Genomic DNA, 21,056 nt, shown 5'->3' on the forward strand with positions numbered 1-21,056 from the left:
TTAATAATTGTGATGGTCTCATTTACGTCTTCTTGCATAAAAAATACTGTTCTTGTGATTAGTAAGTGAAATAAATCCAATTTTCTGTTGATTTCCTTATAATTTGATTTGAAAATGGTATTTTAAAATTATTTTGAAAGTTTTGTGATTGTATACATATGTTTGTGTATGGCAGTAAACTTGGTAAAATAATGCCAACTACTAGGTTTAAATTAAACGTTTATTTATCCTATTGTTTTAGAAAGTTTTTAAGGTCACTTATAAAGTTAAAATATGTCATTGTAAAGACATCAGAAATAAGAATTATGAGGCTTTGGAAATAAGGATATAAAATATAACTGGGTGTGTTTAGTTATTGATTATTTGTTTTTGCATACTGGTTGGGCAAAATATATTTCCTAAGTTTGAAGCTTTGGGCTTTAGTTTTAAGAATTCATCTTTCCTAAGGGGCAGCTTATTAAACATTCAAGGAACATTTCTTATTTTAGATTCTCCAAGTACCTCTGTATTTCTTGAAGAACTGAATAAGGCTGTTAAACCTCTCCAGGACTATGGAATTTCAGTTGCAAAGGTAGAGGTTATTTATGTTAATAAATTATTAATGACAAACATTTTATGTTTGAATGAACTAACATAACTTAAACTTGATTTTATAGTTAAGGATGCCAAGCTGTGTGGAAGGCAACTGGTGAATAAGACAGGCCTGTATTGAGTACCTAGTTCAGTCCCTCGCACACAATAGAATCTCAGTAAATGTTTTCGAGATTAAAATTAGCTCACTATATTTAGTCTATTGAATGGAAAGATGACTAAGGCCCTGTATATTTCTTTGGATACTTTATATCTTAAACAGGGAGGTTAAAACACATTCACAGATCACTTTAATAGCTAGCAGAACCCAATTATCATAAGAGAGGTAGAAATAAAATGCCATAGCAGTTAAAAGGAAAGAAAGCTCATATCTGGTTGTTGGAGTGGATGGCCATGTACTGTATTGGGACTTTACAAAAAGTAGCATTTTGAGATTGTCTTCAAAAGTTAAGATTTCAAGAGGCAGAGGTAGATGAAGTAAATACTAATGTAAATGGATTAAATGTTCCAGTTAAGACAAAGATTGTCAAGCTGGATATAATAACCAAACCCAACTGTATGCCTTTTAGAAATGCCTTTTAAAATAAAGGCTTCAGAGATCTTCAAAGTAAATGAAGGAAAAAGGTAAATCATGCAAGTGATAGCCTAAAGAACGTTGGTATGGCTATATTGCTATATCAGTGTAGGTTTTAAAACAAAAAGACGTTGAGTCGTTCTTGACTTGTTCTATAACCAATCCATCAATAAGTTCTTTAGGTTCTGGAGTTTCTAAATCTGACCTATTCCTCCTTTATCCAAACCACCATCATATCTCATCTGGGAAACCACAATAGTCTTCTAAAAATTGGCCTTTCTCTTTTGACTTTTGTCTCACTAAATTCTTCTCCACATGTAAGTGAGATGTGTCAGATTACATTGCTAGCCTCTCAGAAAGGCTTCCCATTACAGTTCTGACAAAATCTTGTGGACACTGGCTTCCTCTTTAACCTCATTTTCTATTCCTCTACCTTGCTCAGTTTGTTCTTGACACATACTGGTCATTTTTCTGTTACTTGAACCTGCCAGATGTGTTATTTCCACAAAGCCTTTGCAGGTATAGTCCCACTCTGCTTAGAATTCATGTCTTCTATATATTTATATATTTGTCTGTTTCACTCTGTTACTCCAGTTTTGTTTTTTTGTTTTTTTTGACAGGGACAGAGAGAGAGAGAGAGAGAGAGAGAGAGTGAGAGTCAGAGAGAAGGACAAATGGGGACAGACAGGAAGGAAGAGATTTGATAAGCATCAATTCTTTATTAAGGCACCTTAGTTATTCATTGATTGCTTTCTCGTATGTGCCTTGACTGGAGGGCTACAGCAGAGCAAGTGATCCCTTTCTCAAGCCAGTGACCTTGAGCTCAAGCCACCAACCCCTCCCTCAAGCCGGGTGAGCCCGTGCTCAAGCCAGATGAGCCCACACTCAAGCCGGTGACCTCGGGGTTTCCAACCTTGGTCCTCTGTGTCCCAGTTTGACACACTATCCACTGTGCCACCACCGGGTCAGGCCATTACTTCTTTATGCAAATGTCACCCTCTCAGAGGAGTCTTCGTTGATTCTTAAAATGTCCTGTCATGCACTTAATATTTTTTTATAGCACTTAACATTACATATTACTTAATTCTTTTAATTGTCTGTCCCTACATTTAGAATGTAAGTTCTAAAGATAAAGAGTTTTATTTGGAATTTAACTGGATCCCCAGTGACTAGAACAGTGACTAACATATTGTAGGTGTTCAAATGTTGAATAGATGAGTGGGCAAATCTATTGTCATAATGCCAACCATCCCCTATACTGTGGCTTTTAAACATTCTTTTAAAATTACATTAAGATTTACTCTTTTTTGGTTATGGCTGTCCTCTGACTTTTAATTCTAATTCTCTATTCCAGATATCTTTTCTGAGTATCATTTCTTCTTTTGTAGCTTTATTTGCTGAACAAATGTAACTTTCCTAATTGTTATTCTGATTCCTCAGACTCTCTCAAAATTAAATTGAACAAAAAAACCCACATCTTAAGAAATCCCACAAACTTAAAAAATCCAAAACAAAGGAACTATTCTTCTTCGAGCCTTAGTTTTGGTAAGTTATGTTGGTGGCTACCTAGTTGCCCCATCTAATGACTTCTTCATTCTCTTTGTCTCCTTTCTTTCCCACCTCTATCTCATGCTGAATACACATACTCAATTTTGTCCCTAGTTTTACTCACTGTATTTGTGAAAAGTCTCTTGAATCTTTTCTGTCCTTTTCTATTTTACTTCAGGTCGTAATCATTCTTGACCAATACTGATGTGATGTTCTTTTTTTTTGTATTTTTCTGAAGCTGGAAGCGGGGAGGCAGTCAGACAGACTCCCGCATGCGCCCGACCGGGATCCACCCGGCACGCCCACCAGGGGGCGATGCTCTGCCCATCCGGGGCGTCACTCTGTTGCGACCAGAGCCACTCTAGCGCCTGGGGCAGAGGCCAAGGAGCCATCCCCTGCGCCTGGGCCATCTTTTGCTCCAATGGAGCCTCAGCTGCGGGAGGGGAAGAGAGAGACAGAGAGGAAGGAGAGGGGGAGGGGTGGATAAGCAGATGGGTGCTTCTCCTGTGTGCCCTGGCCGGGAATCGAACCCGACTCCTACACGCCAGGCCGACGCTCTACCTCTGAGCCAACCGGCCAGGGCCTGATGTGATGTTCTTTTAACCTGCCTCCTTATCTTTGTGCTCTGATGCCTTTCATCTTATCTTCATGTTGCTACCAGGATTGTCTTGTATTTTTCATATAGAGTCCTGATTGTAAGCTGTCAAGGGCTGTTATGGCTGCTCTGGCATCATCTGGGACTTACGTTCATTCTTTCTCATGCTCTATCCTTAGCAAGGGTTTCTTCTTTAAAGATGCCTCGTGGTCCCTGATTTCTGCAGGTGTTCTAGCTATCTTGTCTGTACTTCACCTGGGAGAAGTGGGAAGAGCAAGAATATCAGTTAATCCCCTGTTAAGAGCCTTCTAAGGGGGAGGTGGAAGAAGATATGGGGATGATAAATGGTAAAAAAAAGAAAAGAAAAAAAAAGCCTTCTAAGAATCCCAACCTAGTGACTTTTCCTGATATTGTTTAGCCATCCTTAGATGGTGGTAGTCTGGAAAAGTCTTTTAATGGAGGATTTGCTTTTAGTGAAGTTTTGGTAGTAAAACAAAAGGGGAGGGTGGGTTTTGGGTAAGAAACCGTCAGTATCTGCTATACCTGGGTGCCAGCGGCTGAGATGCTTTTGTGGTGCCCACTTAGTACACACTGTTGTGCTTCCTGGCTTTTGCTCATGAGTTTTGTTCCGCTTTAATTGTTTCCTTCTTTTTCTACCAGGTTACCTTCTACTTGCTCGATAAGATTGAATTAAATGTAAACTCTTAGGTATACTTAAATATAATTCTTAGGTGTAGAAACAGTTCCTTTTTTCTGGATTACCTCAAGCACTCAAATAAGCGAGCAATTATGGGATACAAATCAGAAAAGATAGTAAGATAAAAACATGACTTGGAGACAAACTGATGTTTAATTTTCTTTCTTATTTCCCTAAGCAAGAAAATTACCTTTTTATATACTCTAAACCAGGAGTCCCCAAACTTTTTACACAGGGGGCCAGCTCACTGTCCCTCAGACCGTTGGAAGGCCGGACTATAAAAAAACTATGAACAAATCCCTATGCACACTGCACATATCTTATTTTAAAGTAAAAAAACAAAACAGGAACAAATCCAATATTTAAAATAAAGAACAAGTAAATTTAAATCAACAAACTGATCAGTATTTCAATGAGAACTATGCTCCTCTCACTGATCACCAATGAAAGAGGTGCCCCTTCCGGAAGTGCGGCAGGGCGGATAAATGGCCTCAGGGGGCCGCATGTGGCCCGCGGGCTGGGCTGTAGTTTGGGGACCCCTGCTCTAAACCTTAACTGTAATCTTTTAAAGGTTAATTGTATCAAAGAAGAACCATCAAGATACTGTGGAGAAGAAAAGGATTTGATGAAAGCGTATTTATTCAGGTAAACTATTATTTTGAGGGTGATGGACAAATAAACTATATTTCCAGAATATTCAGATAGCTAAAATATTGCTAATCCAAAATAAAGCTGTATGCCGTGAGAGGGTCATATGAATGAAGCTTAGCAAGAAGTCCAAGTAATAGATTTCTTACCTGTACTTTAGCTTTTTTATCTATAAAATGAGAATATTATCTACATCACAGGGTTATTTTAAATGTTACATGAGAATCTAATGTAAAGCCCTATTACAAATCCTAGTAAGTAAGCACTTAGAAAATTTAGTGTTTTAAGTTGATATGTGAGGCCATATTCTGTGGTGAAATAAGCGTACTTTATTTTCAAGGAATCTGCCAGTGCCTGGGTTACAGATTCCTCTGCACTTGGGTCTGCTACTTTATCTGAGGTTTCCCAAAAATTTTTCCTCAAACCCTTGGGATCTGGTTGACGAAATGGGGAGAGATCCTGTCTCCTCAGGGACCTACTGCTGAGGACACGTCTCCTACCTGTCTCCTTCCTAGCCCAATGCGGAGAATCTGTCTGTATATGGTGGGGAAGTTGGTAGGAAGCCCTGTTTGGATTCTTTCTTTCTTTTTTTTTTTTTCCAGTCCTTTTCCTAGGCCCGGGGCCTAAGCTTTTCAAAGGTGACATAGTTCTTGAGTGTATATGCAACGAATGTTTGAGTGTATATTATGGCCAGCACTTTGGTAGGTGCATGGGATAATGGATAAGACACAGGCTCTAACATTAAAGAACTTATAGCCTAGTCTATTGGAGAAACAAGTAAATTGGATGCTGAGGAAATATTTCTGTAATGCTGTTTTTATACTTTTTACAGGGGCAACATACTACTGAGAGAATTCCCTACTGATACCTTATTTGACGTGAATGCCATCATTGCTCATGTTCTCTTGTAAGTACAGGGATTACCCACTCCCTTCATTTAGTGACTTCATTTTAGACAACGACAATTCAGCGAAATACTTTAGAATTCTAACATTAAATTGCTGGTCTTATCTTCCCACATAGACGATCTTAAATTTCTTAAATGGCAGACAATACAGAAACGTAGATGCTCTGTATACAAATAGGAGACAACACAACACGACTGCATGGGCCCTACTATCGCTTTTGCTTTTGATTCTACCTGTGGAGTGAGGATTTTACCAGGCAAGAAGCTCATGTTTGCTATTCTCAGCAGGATTATTAAAGTGTCTAGCATCCTTCTCACCTAGCCTGATTTTTTCTGGAGTCTGTTGCTCTGTGCCTGCTCAGTAAGTGCAGAAACAGCTCACATAATCCCAGCACATACCTGAATGCCTGTTCAGAGAGAGTGAATTTAATTTAACTTTTCCGGCTTGGCGTCTTTAGGACTGGCATTCAAGGCTATGTGGGGTCCGTTCCTGCAATTTACCTCTGAATGAAGTCTAGTGTTCTCTTTGATGACAAAGCTAGATACTATGACTTGTTAAAGACATGCGTTTACGTGGACTTTCCCATTTTAATGTTGTTTTTAGGTCTGTTTTGGCTGCCTTTGTCTTCTACTTGGATCCCCTCATCCTTCTTTTCTCTGCCTGAAAAAATTGGGTGAAAGTTAAGTTACAGGAAACTTAAAACATAGAGATGAAAAGTTGTGTTAGTCACTTTGTCAATGGATACTTTAAATGTTTCAGTACTAATAATATATTAATGAAAGGGCTTTAGAAAGGATCCTGACATCCAAGGAGCTTGAGGCCTGTGGACTAAGGAGACAATTACAAGGATGAAAGATGGCCTTTTGAAGAAGGAATTCTGTAGAGCTTTTAGGGTTGCCTTAGAAGCTCTTCCTTGTGACAGAGAAGGGGTGACTCTTCTGAGTGGGGGAGGGTCATAAAAAGTTTAGCAAAAAGTCCAAGTAATAGACAGGATACCTGTTTTACAATGGATACCTGATGACTGTTTGGCTCAAAAATGAGGGTGAAGTAACAAAGATTCTTTGAGGGATGGGGGAAGGGTGACGAAGATTGTCTTTGACAAGTTTAATAGCAATTCCTGGAGTGGCAGGCCCACCTTGGCTCCCTGATGACAAGGTGGTTTTGAAACAATTGGGCCTAAGATGTGGAGTGGCTGTCAGTGCTGGGGACTCTGTTCTCTGAACTGGCTAGCCTGTGGGGCTTGGTCATGCAAGCCTGCTGTGGTGGCGTCCTGGTCCTTGTGCTGTACGAACACTGACAGGACACTGTTTCCACAAAGGTTCTTCCCCACGTTCTTCCCATGTGCCGGGTACCTGATAGACACTGGGGATTCAGAACAGAATAGGATGTGGCTTCTGTCCTCTCGGAATTTAGCGGTTTGTTTCAGAGACAGATATATAAATATAAACAAAAACTATTATGTCATAAGTAAAATAGATGTTTGCATAAGGGTTGAGGATCCACAGGGTAGGGGATAGTTACTTGTGTCTCGAATGAGGGTGCATATTTACTAAGAGGTCTTCCTGAAGGGAGGGGCACTGGGGCAGAATCTTAGAGCATAAGTGGGACTTTGCTTGGTGAAGAAAGAGAAGGTGGGGAAGGCAGTGGGAGCTGTGTGAACAAAGGCACAGCGGTTAGAAAAGTTTGGAGAGGGTAGTTTTAACTGGTGCATCAAATATGAATCAGTAGATGAGGGCAGAAAGGTAGGTGTGGAGTCATATGAAGAGATCTTTGTTTCCCATGGGAAGGAGTTTAGGCTTTTGAGTAGCTACTGAAGGGTGAGAAGTACAGCTCCACATCAGAATCCTGTGTCATCTTTTAGGCCTGACCATAAACAATTACAAGGCTTTGTCTGGCCAGCCTCATAGGGGCAAGGTGCCTCATCCACACCAGACTTGGTGCACAGCCAGTGCACTGCAGTTTTCTAGAGAAAATTGAGGTCAAGGACTCCTCTTCCCTCTCAATCCCTTAGGCCAAACATGCTCCTGTGTACACCTGCATTGCTAGCCCAGTTGTCTCCATTTGAGGTCTCATTATCAGGGACCTTGGCTGAGGTACCTCCCAGGTACTTCTGATAAGACTCCCTTATCTCTGCATTGACTTTCTACTCCTGGCCCTTCCCTCTTTCCTCCACCCGGTCCATAAAAAGGCAAGAACCTTTTGGTTGGTGCTTCTTGGAATGCGATGATTCCTTGCATCCTCACCTGTGGCTGTTCCATGCCAGGGAAGGGAACGAAACATTCCTGAGCTGGTTCCTCTCTTTGCCTCTTACTTGCACTATTGTAATAAGTGAATAAAGGCTGGATTGTTAATTTTAGTTTGGCATACTGTCCTAAAGTGACCAGGACAACACCTGATTGCTCAACAGAAGGTTGCAGGCAGGCAAGTGATGTGAGTAAATTAGTGCTGGAAAGCTCTTTCTGGTGGATGTGACAGTTTTGTGAGGTCCAAGAATATGGAGAATCTATTGTGTGGCCATTGTATAACCTAGGGCAGTGTTTTTCAACCAGTATGCCGTGGCACACTAGTGTGCCGAGGGGAAATTAAACATAGGTCCCCAAACTAGGGCCCGCGGAGGCTATTTATCTGGCCCGCCGCCAGCCACCTCCATCCGAACATAAACATTCCCCTCACAATCCCTCTAGCTATCAGCGACAGGAAAAGTGGAGGCACAGGGAATGCTTACTGACCAATCACCTTCTAGGATTCATCCCAACCACTAGTGGTGAACCAATAGTAGGCCGCCTCTCATCCACACCCAGGAAGGTCCCCACTCGGGCTGCCGCGCACTTGTCATTGTGTGGCCACGGCGAGTAGTTGAAGCTGCTACTCCTCCCCATGGTCCCGATTTCTAATCCTGGTCAGGACTGGAGGTAAATGTTGCCATCACTAGATGAAGCCTCAGCTCAGCTGGTTATGTCTATCCTGATGGTGTATATAGATATTTGACCTTTTTCTTTTTAAAAGAGGCCCCCGCAGAGGGTGATATACAATGCATCATAGTGCATCACAATGTTATCTATATTGTATATGGCCTCCTGAAGGGTCATCTTCTTAAAGAGCTCAAATCTCTATATACACCATCAAAACAGACAGAACCAAGGCCCCTGCACCCAGCTGACCATGGGATTTGAACCCACAACCTCAGGGAGAACTCTAGTATTTATCAGAATCCTTACCTAGAAAGCAAACTTCTCAATCTGACAGTAGAGATACTCTGAGGACTTATGATGTTACACAAGTACCCAACATTTTCTAAAATTGATTTTGTCCAGTCTCTATATATAGAGAGTATTTGCCAAATTGATTTGAACCCACAACCTTGATGAAAGCTCCAGTATTTATTAGCGGGACTGTATATATGAGGGACATGGGACTGTATATATGAGGGGGTTATCATTTTTTATTTAACTTTTTTTTAATAAATGTAATTTATTTAAACTTTAAATAAATTCTAACAGAGTGTCATTTTGTGTCATTTTGGTAGGTGGTGTGCCCCAGGATTTTGTAAATGTAAAAAATGTGCTGCGGCTCAAAAAAGGTTGAAAATCACTGACCTAGGGAGAGCAGAAATAGCAAAGGGGAGATTTTCTTTTTAATGCTTAAGAGGAGAAATTAACTGGACTTGCTGGAAGTTAATTTGGTAATAACCATCACAACTGAAAAGGAGTTAATCCCTGATCTCTTCTTTTTTTACCTCACTCTACTCTAAATCTAATCTGATCATTGTCTGAGGTAGGCAAGGAAAAAGAGCAAAGATAATCTAATTTAACAAATCAAATGCCCAACATAGCTGAGTCTCAAGTAAATAGCCGGAGAAACTTAACCCCTTAAGGAGTACAGATCTAGGTGTCTTTACATATAGGTCATCCAGAAAAAAAAAAAAAAGAAAAAACATAGGTCATCCAGGGTGTGTTTGTTCTAGGACCACACTTAAACGAAAAAGAAACTTATGAAGGGGGAGTTGAAGGAGTGAGGTTGGGTGGGAGATAAATGTCAAATAGAATTCCAAAGAGGCAATATCCTAATTTTTATTTAAAATATAAGAAAAATAACTCGTGAAATACAGTATTTAAAAAGATTTTTTTTTTTTTAGTAATGATATTTGGAATATTGCAGAACTATGTAAAATAGTATACCATAGCATAGCTATACCTTGCAAATTACATGAGGATAAAAAATGCCTTTCAATCTATCATTCTACTTTTATGTGCTAAATCTATTAGTTTGAAATACCCAGTATCTGGTAAGCAGTTTCTCTCTCATACTCCTTTGTAGGTGCATACTGTTCCTAGAAATGTGCCTAGAACTGAACTGTTGCTTGATTATCTTTTGCACATTTTTTATCATGTTTTGAACTTCATTATTATTAATTTCTAGGTACTCTCCTTATATAAAGGAGACTAAACTGTACATTCTCCCCATCCCCACCAAGTTTGTCATTTGTCTTTTCAAGTTTTCCTACTTTGTTTTTTTAAAAATTATCTGGTCAAATTTATCTTTTGTCTTTGAACTTTTGCATTTTAAGTTGTGCTAAGATCTGTCTTACACCGCTGTTACAAAGATATTCAACTTTCTTTTTCTTAATTAATAGACTTTTGTAGAGCAGTTTTAGGTTTACAAAAAATTTAGCCAATAACACATAAAATTCCCATTTTACATCCTTACTTTTCTGTACTGAGTTTTCCCCGTATAGTGAACATTTTGTATTAGTGTGGTGCATTGTTACAGTTGATGAACCAATACTGATGCATTATTATTAACCAAACTGCGTATTTGTATGGGCATTCACCTTGTATTGTACACTACAATGAGGTTTTTGTTTTTTTGTTTTTGTTTTTATTTTGTGTTTTTCTGAAGTGAGAAGTGGGGAGGCAGACAGATAGACTCCTGCATGCTCCTGACCGGGATCCACCTGGCATGCCCACCAGGGGGCGATGCTCTGCCCATCTGGGGCGTTGCTCTGTTGCAACCAGAGCCATTCTAGCGCCTGAGGCAGAGATCATGGAGCCATCCTCAGCGCCCGGGCCAACTTTGCTCCAGTGGAGCCATGGCTGCGGGAGGGGAAGAGACGGATAGAGAGTAAGGAGAGGGGGAAAGGTGGAGAAGCAGATGGTTGCTTCTCCTGTGTACCCTGGCTGGGAATTGTACCCGGGATTTCTACATGCCAGGCTGACGCTCTACCACTGAGCTAACCGGCCAGGGCTTACTGTGAGTTTTGACAAATGCATGTATCTATCAGTACAGTATCATACAGAATGGTCTCACTGACCTTAAAATTCCTTTGTGTTCCACTTACTCATCCTGCCTTCCACTCCCCAACTACTGATCCTTTTGTTATCAGTATAGGTTCGCCTTTTCTAGAATGTCATATAGTTGGAATCATATAGCATGTAGACTTTTTAGATTGACTTCTTTTCCTTTGCAATATGTATTTAAGGTTCTTCCATGTCTTTTCATGGTTTGATATCTTCTTTTTATTACTGATTGATGTTTCATTGTATGGATGTACCATTGTCCATTTACCCGTTGAAGGGCATCTTAGTTTCTTCCATGTTTTGGCAATTATGAATAAAACTGCTAGAAACATTCCTGTGCAGTTTTATGTGTGGATGTTGTTTTCAACTCCTGTGGGTAAATTAGCATAGTTTCTGGATCATATGATAAGGCTATGTTTAACTTTGTAAGCAACTGCTGCCTGACCAGGTGGTAGCACAGTGGATAGAGTGTCGGTCTGGGACGTAGAGGATCCAGGTTCAAAACCCTGAGGTTGCTGGCTAGAGCATGGGCTTACCAGCTTGAGTGTGGGCTCACCAGCTTGAGCATGAGATCATAGACATGACCTCAGGGTCACTGGCTTGAAGCCCAAGGTCACTGGCTTGAGCAAAGGGTCACTGGCTCGGCTGCAGCCCCCCAGTCAAGGCACATACGAGAAAGCAATCAACGAACAACTAAGGTGCCACACTACAAATTTATGCTTCTCATCGCTCTCCCTTCCTGTCTGTCCCTTCATCTCTCTCTCTTGCTGAAAAAAAAAAAAGAAAAAAGAAACTGCGAACTACCATTCAAAGAGTCTGTACCAATTTACATTCCCATGTACAATGAATGATTTCCTGTTGCTCTACTTCCTTGTCAGCATTTGGAATTGTTAAATATATTTAGCCATTCTAATAGGTATAGAGTGGTATCCCATTGTTTTAGTTTGTGATTTTTCAGTGACATAATGATATTGAGTGTAGTTTCATATGCTTGTTAGCCATCTGTATATTTTCTTAGATGGAGTATTTATTAAGATCTTTTGCCCATATTTTGTTTTTTATTGATGAGTTTTAAGGATTTTTGGATATAAGTTCTTCATCAGATATGTGTTTTGCAAAATTTTTTTCTAAACTGTGTCTTCCTTTTTTCATTCTCTTAATAACATCTTCTGCAGAGCAAAAGTTTTAATAATAATGAAGTCCAACTTAACATTTTTTTTCATGTATTATGCTTTTGGTCTTGTATCTAAAAATTCATTGCCAAATTCAAGGTTACCCAAATTTTCTATGTTATCTTCTAGAAGATTTATAGTTGTACATATTACATTTAGGCCAATTTTTTTTTTTTTTTGCATTTTTCTGAAGGTGGAAACAGGGAGAGACAGTCAGACAGACTCCCGCATGTGCCTGACCAGGATCCACCCGGCACGCCCACCATGGGGCGACGCTCTGCCCACCAGGGGGCGATGCTCTGCCCATCCTGGGCGTCACCATGTTGCGACCAGAGCCACTCTAGCGCCTGGGGCAGAGGCCACAGAACCATCCCCAGCGCCCGGGCCATCTTTGCTCCAATGGAGCCTTGGCTGCGGGAGGGGAAGAGAGAGACAGAGAGGAAGGCGCGGCGGAGGGGTGGAGAAGCAAATGGGCGCCTCTCCTGTGTGCCCTGGCCGGGAATCGAACCCGGGTCCTCCGCACGCTAGGCCGACGCTCTACCACTGAGCCAACCGGCCAGGGCACATTTAGGCCAATTTTGAGTTAAATTTCTGTGAAAGGTTAAAGTCAGTGCTTAGATTTGTTTTTTTATGTGTGGATGTCCAGTTGTTTTAGCACCTTTTTCCTTTTAAGTTGCGTTTCTCTGTTGTCCAAGATCAGACTCTATTTGAGTGGGTGTATTTCTTCTACTATTGGTCTTATAGTTGAATTTTACATTTAAATCTTTGATTTCTTTGAAATTTAACTTGGTGAATGGTATGAGGGTTGGATTGGCTGTATATTAGACTAGTAACTGCATAGTTTTCCCAACACAACTGAGATTAATGAATCTCTTCACTATTCAAGATGCAATTCTTTACACTAAACCATCACATATACTTGGATCTCTGATTAATTCAATTATCTATTTGTATACTAGTATCATTGCTTTCATTATTGAGGCTTTATAATAGATCTGAAAGGTCCCGACTCCTTCATATTTTTCTTTTAAGAATTGCTTGTTTGTTTTTTTTACAGATAACATTAAAAATTAACTTGTCCAGTTTCTTCCCCTCCCTGACTAAATCCTACTAACATTAATTACAAATTATTGCCTGACTTGTGGTGATCCTTTAGATAGAGCATCGACCTGGAACACTGAGGTTGCTGGTTTGAAACCCTGAACATACAGGAAACAATCGATGAACAGCTAAAATGAAGCAACTATGAGTTGTTGCTTCTTGCCCTCTCTCTCCCTCTCTTAAAATTAATAAGTAAAATCTTTAAAAAAATTTATAAATTGGCCCTGGCCGGTTGGCTCAGCGGTAGAGCGTCGGCCTAGCGTGCAGAGGACCCCGGTTTGATTCCCGGCCAGGGCACACAGGAGAAGCGCCCATTTGCTTCTCCACCCCTCCGCCGCGCTTTCCTCTCTGTCTCTCTCTTCCCCTCCCGCAGCCGGGGCTCCATTGGAGCAGGGATGGCCTGGGCGCTGGGGATGGCTCTGTGGCCTCTGCCTCAGGCGCTGGAGTGGCTCTGGTCACAACCCACTCCAGGAGGGGCAGAGCATCGCCCCCTGGTGGTCAGAGCGTCGCCCCTGGTGGGCGTGCCGGGTGGATCCCGGTCGGGCGCATGCGGGAGTCTGTCTGACTGTCTCTCCCTGTTTCCAGCTTCAGAAGAATGAAAAAAATAAATAAATAAAATAAATAAATAAGTAAATTTATAAATTATTTTAAGGACAGTTGACATCTTTAGATTCCCATTCCAGTACCTGATGTCTTTCCATTTGTTCCAATTTTTTTGTGTCTTTTAGTAATATTTTAATACTTTATTTTAATACTAGATACTTAAATTTATTACAAGGCATTTACTCTCTTTTGTTTCTATTATAAATGTATTTTTTTATTTCATTGTCTTCTAACACACACCAGCTGTTTTTATGTAATAGATATATAACACCTAAATCTATGTATAATATATACATACTTGTATGTGAGAGATACTGATTTCTGTTTATTAAGTTTTTGTCCTTTGATCTTACTTACTTTCTATTATTTAAAAAAAACTGGAATAACAAACTAGTTAGAATGTAATAATATTTGTATTGGAGAATGCATGAGAAATACAGAAAGCCATGAAAACCTCTTCTGAAATGCTTTATAATTTCATCACTCAGAGCTGAACAGGTTTTCTTTTTGTTTATATCCTTTTTTTTTCTAAGACAGTGTTATTTGATATTAAATGTATACTAAGAACTATATGTATGTATCATGTTATATGCATGTATAATTATATTTAAAGGTTTTGTTTAGGCAGTAGTTAAATAGGGAAGCCAAAATTTACTGGCATTTTCTCTACTTACAAAATAGATGAACACATATATTAAAAATATATTAATTTCGGCCCTGGCCGGTTGGCTCAGCGGTAGAGCGTCGGCCTGGCATGCAGGAGTCCCGGGTTCGATTCCCGGCCAGGGCACACAGGAGAGGCGCCCATTTGCTTCTCCACCCCTCCCCCTCTCCTTCCTCTCTGTCTCTTTCTTCCCCTCCCGCAGCGAGGCTCCATTGGAGCAAAGATGGCCCAGGCGCTGGGGATGGCTCTGTGGCCTCTGCCTCAGGCGCTAGAATGGCTCTGGATGCAACAGAGCAACGCCCCAGAGGGGCAAAGCATCGCCCCCTGGTGGGCATGCCGGGTGGATCCCAGTCAGGCGCATGCAGGAGTCTGTCTGACTGCCTCCCCGTTTCCAGCTTCGGAAAAATGAAAAAAAAAATACATATATATATATATATATATTAATTTCAACTAACTTGTATTTATTCATTTTTTGGAGAGAGAGAGAGAAAAAGAGAGAAAGGGGGGAGGAGCAGGAAGCATTACCTCCCATATGTGCCTTGACCAGGTAAGCCCAAGATTTTGAACTGGTGACCTCAGTGTTCCAGGTTGACGCCTTATCCACTGCGCCACCATAGATCAGGCCAATTTTTTTTTCTTTTTTTTTTTTTCCCTAGGGATTTTGCTATGGCAAATAGAAATTAACATTTCCTTTTTTATTCAGTGTTTTTAGAATTTGAATAATAGTAGAAATAGAAAAATGATCTCCCCCCCCCCCCCCCCCCCCCAAGAAAAGAGAAGCCTGTTACTCTAAAAGCAGGGTCAGGTAGACTCTTCATTTGCTTTTTTTCCCTGGCACTTACTCAATTCTTGGACATATATCTTCCCTCCCCCCCCCCCCCCCCCCCATATATCTTATGTATATAATGGTTGTGATAGGAGAGTCTCAGGAAAAGGAAGGCCTTTCTGGGGCAGGAAGCGTGCCAGGTCAGAGAAGCCCCAGGCTGTTTTACTGCGTCATCAGAGCAAGAAAATCCCCCGATAGGCTTTTCCTTTAAACTATTTCTGTCAGAATTTCTCCTCTTTGTGCCTGGAGTGAAGGAGCACAGGCTTGTGGAGTGGATTCTAGAGATCCTTAGGTGTGCCCATATTCTGGAAGTTAACATTAAAAAATCAAGCTAGGAAGCTTTTGCAAAAAATCAGAGATGTCTAGATTATGAATATCATTAGTTTTGGTTATTACCTCATAGATAATGACCATTTAATGAGCTTTGGGACATTAGGCATGGTAACCTCTATCAGCCTCATGGCCTTATCTGTAAAATGGAGTTAATGATAGTACCGATCTCAGATGGTTGCCATGAAAATGAAATAAAACACAGTGCATTGCTGAACGTTCTTAGTTATAAACCCCAGAATCTGGGTCTGACTGGCTTAAACCAGAAAAGGATTTGGAGCAGATAAAGGAACTCTCAAACCCGCTAGAAGAGCTGGAGAGCTGGCCTGGGTTTATACAGCTGTGAACTACAGGCGAGATCATGGCACAGAACGAGTCTGGAGAGGACGGCTGCGTTACGCCCAGTGCTGGGTGTCAAAGGGAGCGTCTCCTGGTCTGGGGCTGTCATCAGCGCTGTTCTCACTGCTGCTGCCTTTGAAGCTGACTGTTGCTGCTACTGCTTCTAGAAATAATTCTGCACTGTCCCTGATTCTTTATATCACTAGCTCCTTGTCCAAAATGTCAGGCAAATGATTTTGTGTCCTTGCAGCAGGGAATTTGGGAAAGAAGTTTAACATAATATCAGCCTTTATGAAGGGAATCAGCCATTTTATGCATAGGCCTCTGCTCACTGCAAAGACTTAGAAAACTGAAATTCCCAAAGCAAGAGAGAGGAGTTGAGAGCTGGGCAGTCCCAAAACTGACTGTTACTACTTATAAAATGCTTAGCGCTATGACTGACATGTGGCAAGTGCCCTCCCAATTATTGACTTTTATTAATTTTTATTTGCTGATCTTTATCTGAGAAAAAAATTGGGGAGATTTCTTATTCCAGAACTGATTTTGGAGGCACATAGATTAGAGCTGCTAGGGCAATAAAGGTTAAAGGGTGGATATAATTTCTAAAGCTAGAATTTACATAGAAGTTAATTAAGTTTACTAGATGGCACCTCCCAACTGTTTTGAAGTAACTCAGTAGTAATTCTGGACTTGTTAGCCAACATGTATATGTTTCCAATACCCTAGACTGGCACTGAGACTTCATTGCCATTCATTATTTGCCTCCCTTTCTACCTGGTTTCATTACAAGAGTGATCAGTAACAATGTAGTTTAAAGTCCTGGCCTTAGTGCCTGGCCAGGTGGTGGCACAGTGGATAGAGTGTCGGACTGGGATGCGGAGGACCCAGGTCCGAAACCCTGAGGTCTCAGGCTTGAGTGCAGGGTTGCTGGCTTGAGTACAGGGTTGCTGGCTTGAGTGTGGGGTTTCTGGCTTGAGCATGGGGTCACTTGCTCTGCTGTACCCCAGTCAGGGCACATACAAGAAAGCAATCACTGAACAAACAACTAAGGTTCCACCACGAAGAATTGATGCTTCTCATCTCTTCCTTCCTATCTGTCTGTCCCTTTGACTCTATCAAAAAAAAAACAAAAAACAAAAAAACAAAAGTCCTGGCCTTAGTGTCAGAAGGTCCAGAATCAGTTCTGTGATCTGGAGCAGGTTACTTAGTCCCTCAGACTTATGCTGTGTGTGTGTGTATTGAAAAAGAAAATTCTAGGCCCTGGCTGGTTGGTTCAGTGGTAGAGAGTTGGCCCCAGCATGTGGATGTCCCGGGTTCTGGTCAGGGCACACAGGAAAAGCAACCATCTGCTTCTCCACTCCTCCCCGCTCTCGATTCCCCCCCCCCCCCCCCCCCCGCTTGATTGGCTTGAGCAAGTTCACTTCAGGCACTGAGAATGGCTCTATGGCTTCTGCCTCAGGTGCTAAATAAATGACTCCTTTGCAACAACAACTGCCCTAGATGAGCAGAGCATCACCCCCCCCCCCCACCAGTGGGCTTGCCAGGTGGATCTCAGTCGGGACACATGTGGGAGTCTGTCTCTCTGCCTCCCTCCTCTCACTAAAATAAAAAAAAAAGGAATATTTCAAGAATACTGTTGAAGGTTTAAATGAAAACGTGAAAATATCTAGCACATAGTAAGAAATGCTCTGTAAATATTTAAAAAAAATGAAGCAGCCCTGACTGGTTGGCTCAGCGGTAGAGCGTCGGCCTGGCGTGCAGGAGTCCCGGGTTTGATTTCCGGCCAGGGCACACAGGAGAAGCGCCCATCTGCTTCTCTACCCTTCCTCCTCTCCTTCCTCTCTGTCTCTCTCTTCCCTTTCCGCAGCCGGGGCTCCATTGGAGCAAAGATGGCCCGGGCGCTGAGGATGGCTCTGTGGCCTCTGCTTCAGGCGCTAGAATGGCTCTGGATGCAACAGAGTGACGCCCCAGAGGGGCAGAGCATCACCCCCTGGTGGGCATGCGGGGTGGATCCCGGTTGGGCGCATGCGGGAGTCTGTCTGACTGCCTCCCCGTTTCCAGCTTCGGAAAAATGAAAAAAAAAAAAAAAAAGATTCACTTCCTGAACAGTCACCTTGATAAGTTTCCCGGAAAAAAAAAAAAAAATGAAGCAAGAGTCCTGGGAATTGTAGATCAAGTTTTATATTTCTTTAATTAGTCAATGTTCAAGCCAGTGTAATTTAGTGCAGTGGTTTCAGGGTGTCCATGAAATCACACTACATTTATAATAATACTAAGACATTATTTACTTTGTTTTACTTTTATTCTTTTATGAGTTTGGTTTCCAGAGGCTATGTGTTATATGATGTCAGAACAGATTGAATGCAGAAGCGGCTATGAGAATCCAGCTTTTATTTAGTTTAATATCAAGGAGATTTGAGAAATGTAAAGCAATACCATTCTTTTCACTGATTTTTTTTTGAAAAATTTTTTTGTTAGAAAGTATTATTTATATTAAAATGCTATGGGGCCCTGGCCGGTTGGCTCAGCGGTAGAGCGTCGGCCTGGCGTGCGGGGGACCCGGGTTCGATTCCCGGCCAGGGCATATAGAAGAAGCGCCCATTTGCTTCTCCACCCCCCCCTTCCTTCCTCTCTGTCTCTCTCTTCCCCTCCTGCAGCGAGGCTCCATTGGAGCAAAGATGGCCGGGCGCTGGGGATGGCTCCTTGGCCTCTGCCCCAGGCGCTAGAGTGGCTCTGGTTGTGGCAGAAGGATGCCTCGGAGGGGCAGAGCATCGCCCCCTGGTGGGCAGAGCGTCGCCCCTGGTGGGCATGCCGGGTGGATCCCAGTCGGGCGCATGCGGGAGTCTGTCTGACTGTCTCTCCCCGTTTCCAGCTTCAGAAAAATACAAAAAAAAAAATGCTATGGTGTTTATTATTATTTTTAAAATAATTAATAAAAAATTTAAATTCCTGTTTTGATTTCTGTTTTGGCAACTACTGGTAGATGTAACCTACATGAACAAAGGTCTTTGAAGAGCTCAATAATTTTTAGGGCTATAAAGGTATCTTTGAGGTCAAAGAGTTTAAGAATTCCTATATTAACAGAAAGTGCCATGTTTTCCATAAGAGGCAAACCATCCTTGACTAATTTTTTGGAGATAATTATAGTTGAGTAAATCTTTGCTTATTTAAGTTTGTGGACTTGGAACAATTTTTAAGGATCCTTAAAGTTTTCCTAACAAAAATACAAACACATGCAGATAAAGTGAAATGAGCTGTTAGAGAATTTAAATATATGTAGAATATTAATAAAGAAGATTCTTTTGGATGAAGAAATATGCTCAATTAGTCTGATCTACCCATTGAAAAGATTATTTGGAAGAATTATGGTCAAGTAGAAAGATCACAAATCTGGGTAGAAAGATCACAAATCTAGGAGTGAGAAGACCTGTTTTGGCTCCTTGATTCAGTAAATGTTTTGCAGTAAATTAGCTTTTTAGTGTTTTGAGCTTGCATTTCTTCAAGTAAAGAATGGGAATAAATAATTTCTACCCTACTCTTTCTTTTATTCATTCAACAAATATTTATTATTTATGATGTAGGCTCTATTCTAAGTTATAACAGAAATAGTGATAAAATATAGAAGGTTCCTGCATCATGAAGGTAAACAGTTTAATGAGAGAGGAATGGATAAATAAGTAAATAAATATATAAATATAAGTTGTGGTAAATACTAGGAAGGAAACAAATAGTGTGAAATGAAAGAGAAAAATGCTACAGACCTACTTACATAGGACCAACAAGGAGGGCCTCTCAAAGACTAGATGTATGAGAAGGAGCAGAGGAAATAGCTTTCAGCATAGAGAATTGTGTGTACCAAGGCCCGGAGATGTGCCTAGACTGTGGAGGACCTCAGGAACAATCAAACAAAATGAGATTGGAAAATAGGCAAGGTCTAGGTCCTTGGTCGGCAAACTGCGGCTCACGAGCCACAGGCGGCTCTTTGGCCCCTTGAATGTGGCTCTTCCACAAAACACCACGTACGGGTGCTACCTCGATAAGGAATGTACCTACCTATATAGTTTAAGTTTTAAAAATTTGGCTCTCAAAAGAAATTTCAATCGTTGTACTGTTGATATTTGGCTCTGTTGACTAATGGTCTAGGACATGCAGGGCCTTATAGGCCATGAAAAGAAATCTGTGTTTTGATGTGTGAAGGGCTCAAATGTATTCAGGCTGGGATAACTAACTGTAAGGTATTATTTGGCTAGACTAGGATGTTAGTGAATATAGCCTGAATTCATTGAGGTGATTGTAATGGAGAATGAGCACCATTTCTCACAATGGTCCCTGGCTAATGTTTTTGGAAAGACTAATGATTTAGAGAGTGATTTTAGTTTGATATTAAAATGCTTAGGTTCTTGCTCAATTTTTAATTTAGGTTCTTTAATTTATCTGCAAATATGTATTAGATAACTAAGTTCATGCCATATTTTTCTACTAATTACATCTCTCTCTCTCTTTTTAGTGCCCTTCTTTTTAATGAAGTAAAATATATTACCACCCTGGAAAACCTTCAGAATATAGAAAATGCTCTGAAAGGAAAAGCAAACATTGCATTTTCATATGTAAGAGCCATTGGAACACCAGGTATTTATTTTACTTTAATCTTTGCTATACATCTGTACTTGTATGAATATATTGAAGAACTTAAAATAGTGTATATTGAACACTGTCTTAATAGTTTAAAATAAATTTAAAGCATTGTTACTATTCTGTTTTCTGTTTTTAATTGGGCAGCATAATATAGTTGTTGAATAAGAAATCTGGAGCCAGACTGCCTAGGTTAGACTTTCTGCTCCATCAATTATCTGTAATATGACCTTGGACGACTTACCTAACCTGTTTTCTATTTACTAAGATGGTGGAAAAAAAATTGTGCCTACCTTTTAGTGTTATTGTGGGGACCAAATGAGTTTTAATAATTAAAATAGTTTCTGGCATATAATAGGTGGTCTGTGTTAGCTGTTACTATTTTTATTTCCTTACAGTCCTCATGGTTCCTGGTATAGTAGTTTATAGTAGTCAGTAAATGTTTGACTGGCTTTCTTTTTAGCTGTTTTGGTATTTGCTGTTTATAACGTATTTTTCTTGATTTTTCTAAATCTAACTTTAACCGTTAAA

General features: G+C 40.7%; 1 protein-coding gene across 2 annotated transcripts in view; it reads left to right on the forward strand.

The window, feature by feature from the left end:
- The window catches only part of TXNDC16 (thioredoxin domain containing 16), a 91,452-nt gene that overhangs the window by 7,419 nt on the left and 62,977 nt on the right, over nt 1–21,056 (forward strand). For both annotated transcript variants that reach the window (XM_066342112.1, XM_066342111.1), the window contains 4 exons: nt 489–571; nt 4,577–4,650; nt 5,486–5,560; nt 20,401–20,522. In XM_066342112.1, coding sequence (XP_066198209.1) covers nt 489–571; nt 4,577–4,650; nt 5,486–5,560; nt 20,401–20,522 — 354 coding nt within the window. The remainder of the gene's footprint in view (nt 1–488; nt 572–4,576; nt 4,651–5,485; nt 5,561–20,400; nt 20,523–21,056) is intronic.

Source organism: Saccopteryx leptura, chromosome 6 (assembly GCF_036850995.1).
Source record: "Saccopteryx leptura isolate mSacLep1 chromosome 6, mSacLep1_pri_phased_curated, whole genome shotgun sequence".
In the NCBI taxonomy this organism is placed as follows: Eukaryota; Metazoa; Chordata; class Mammalia; order Chiroptera; family Emballonuridae; genus Saccopteryx; species Saccopteryx leptura.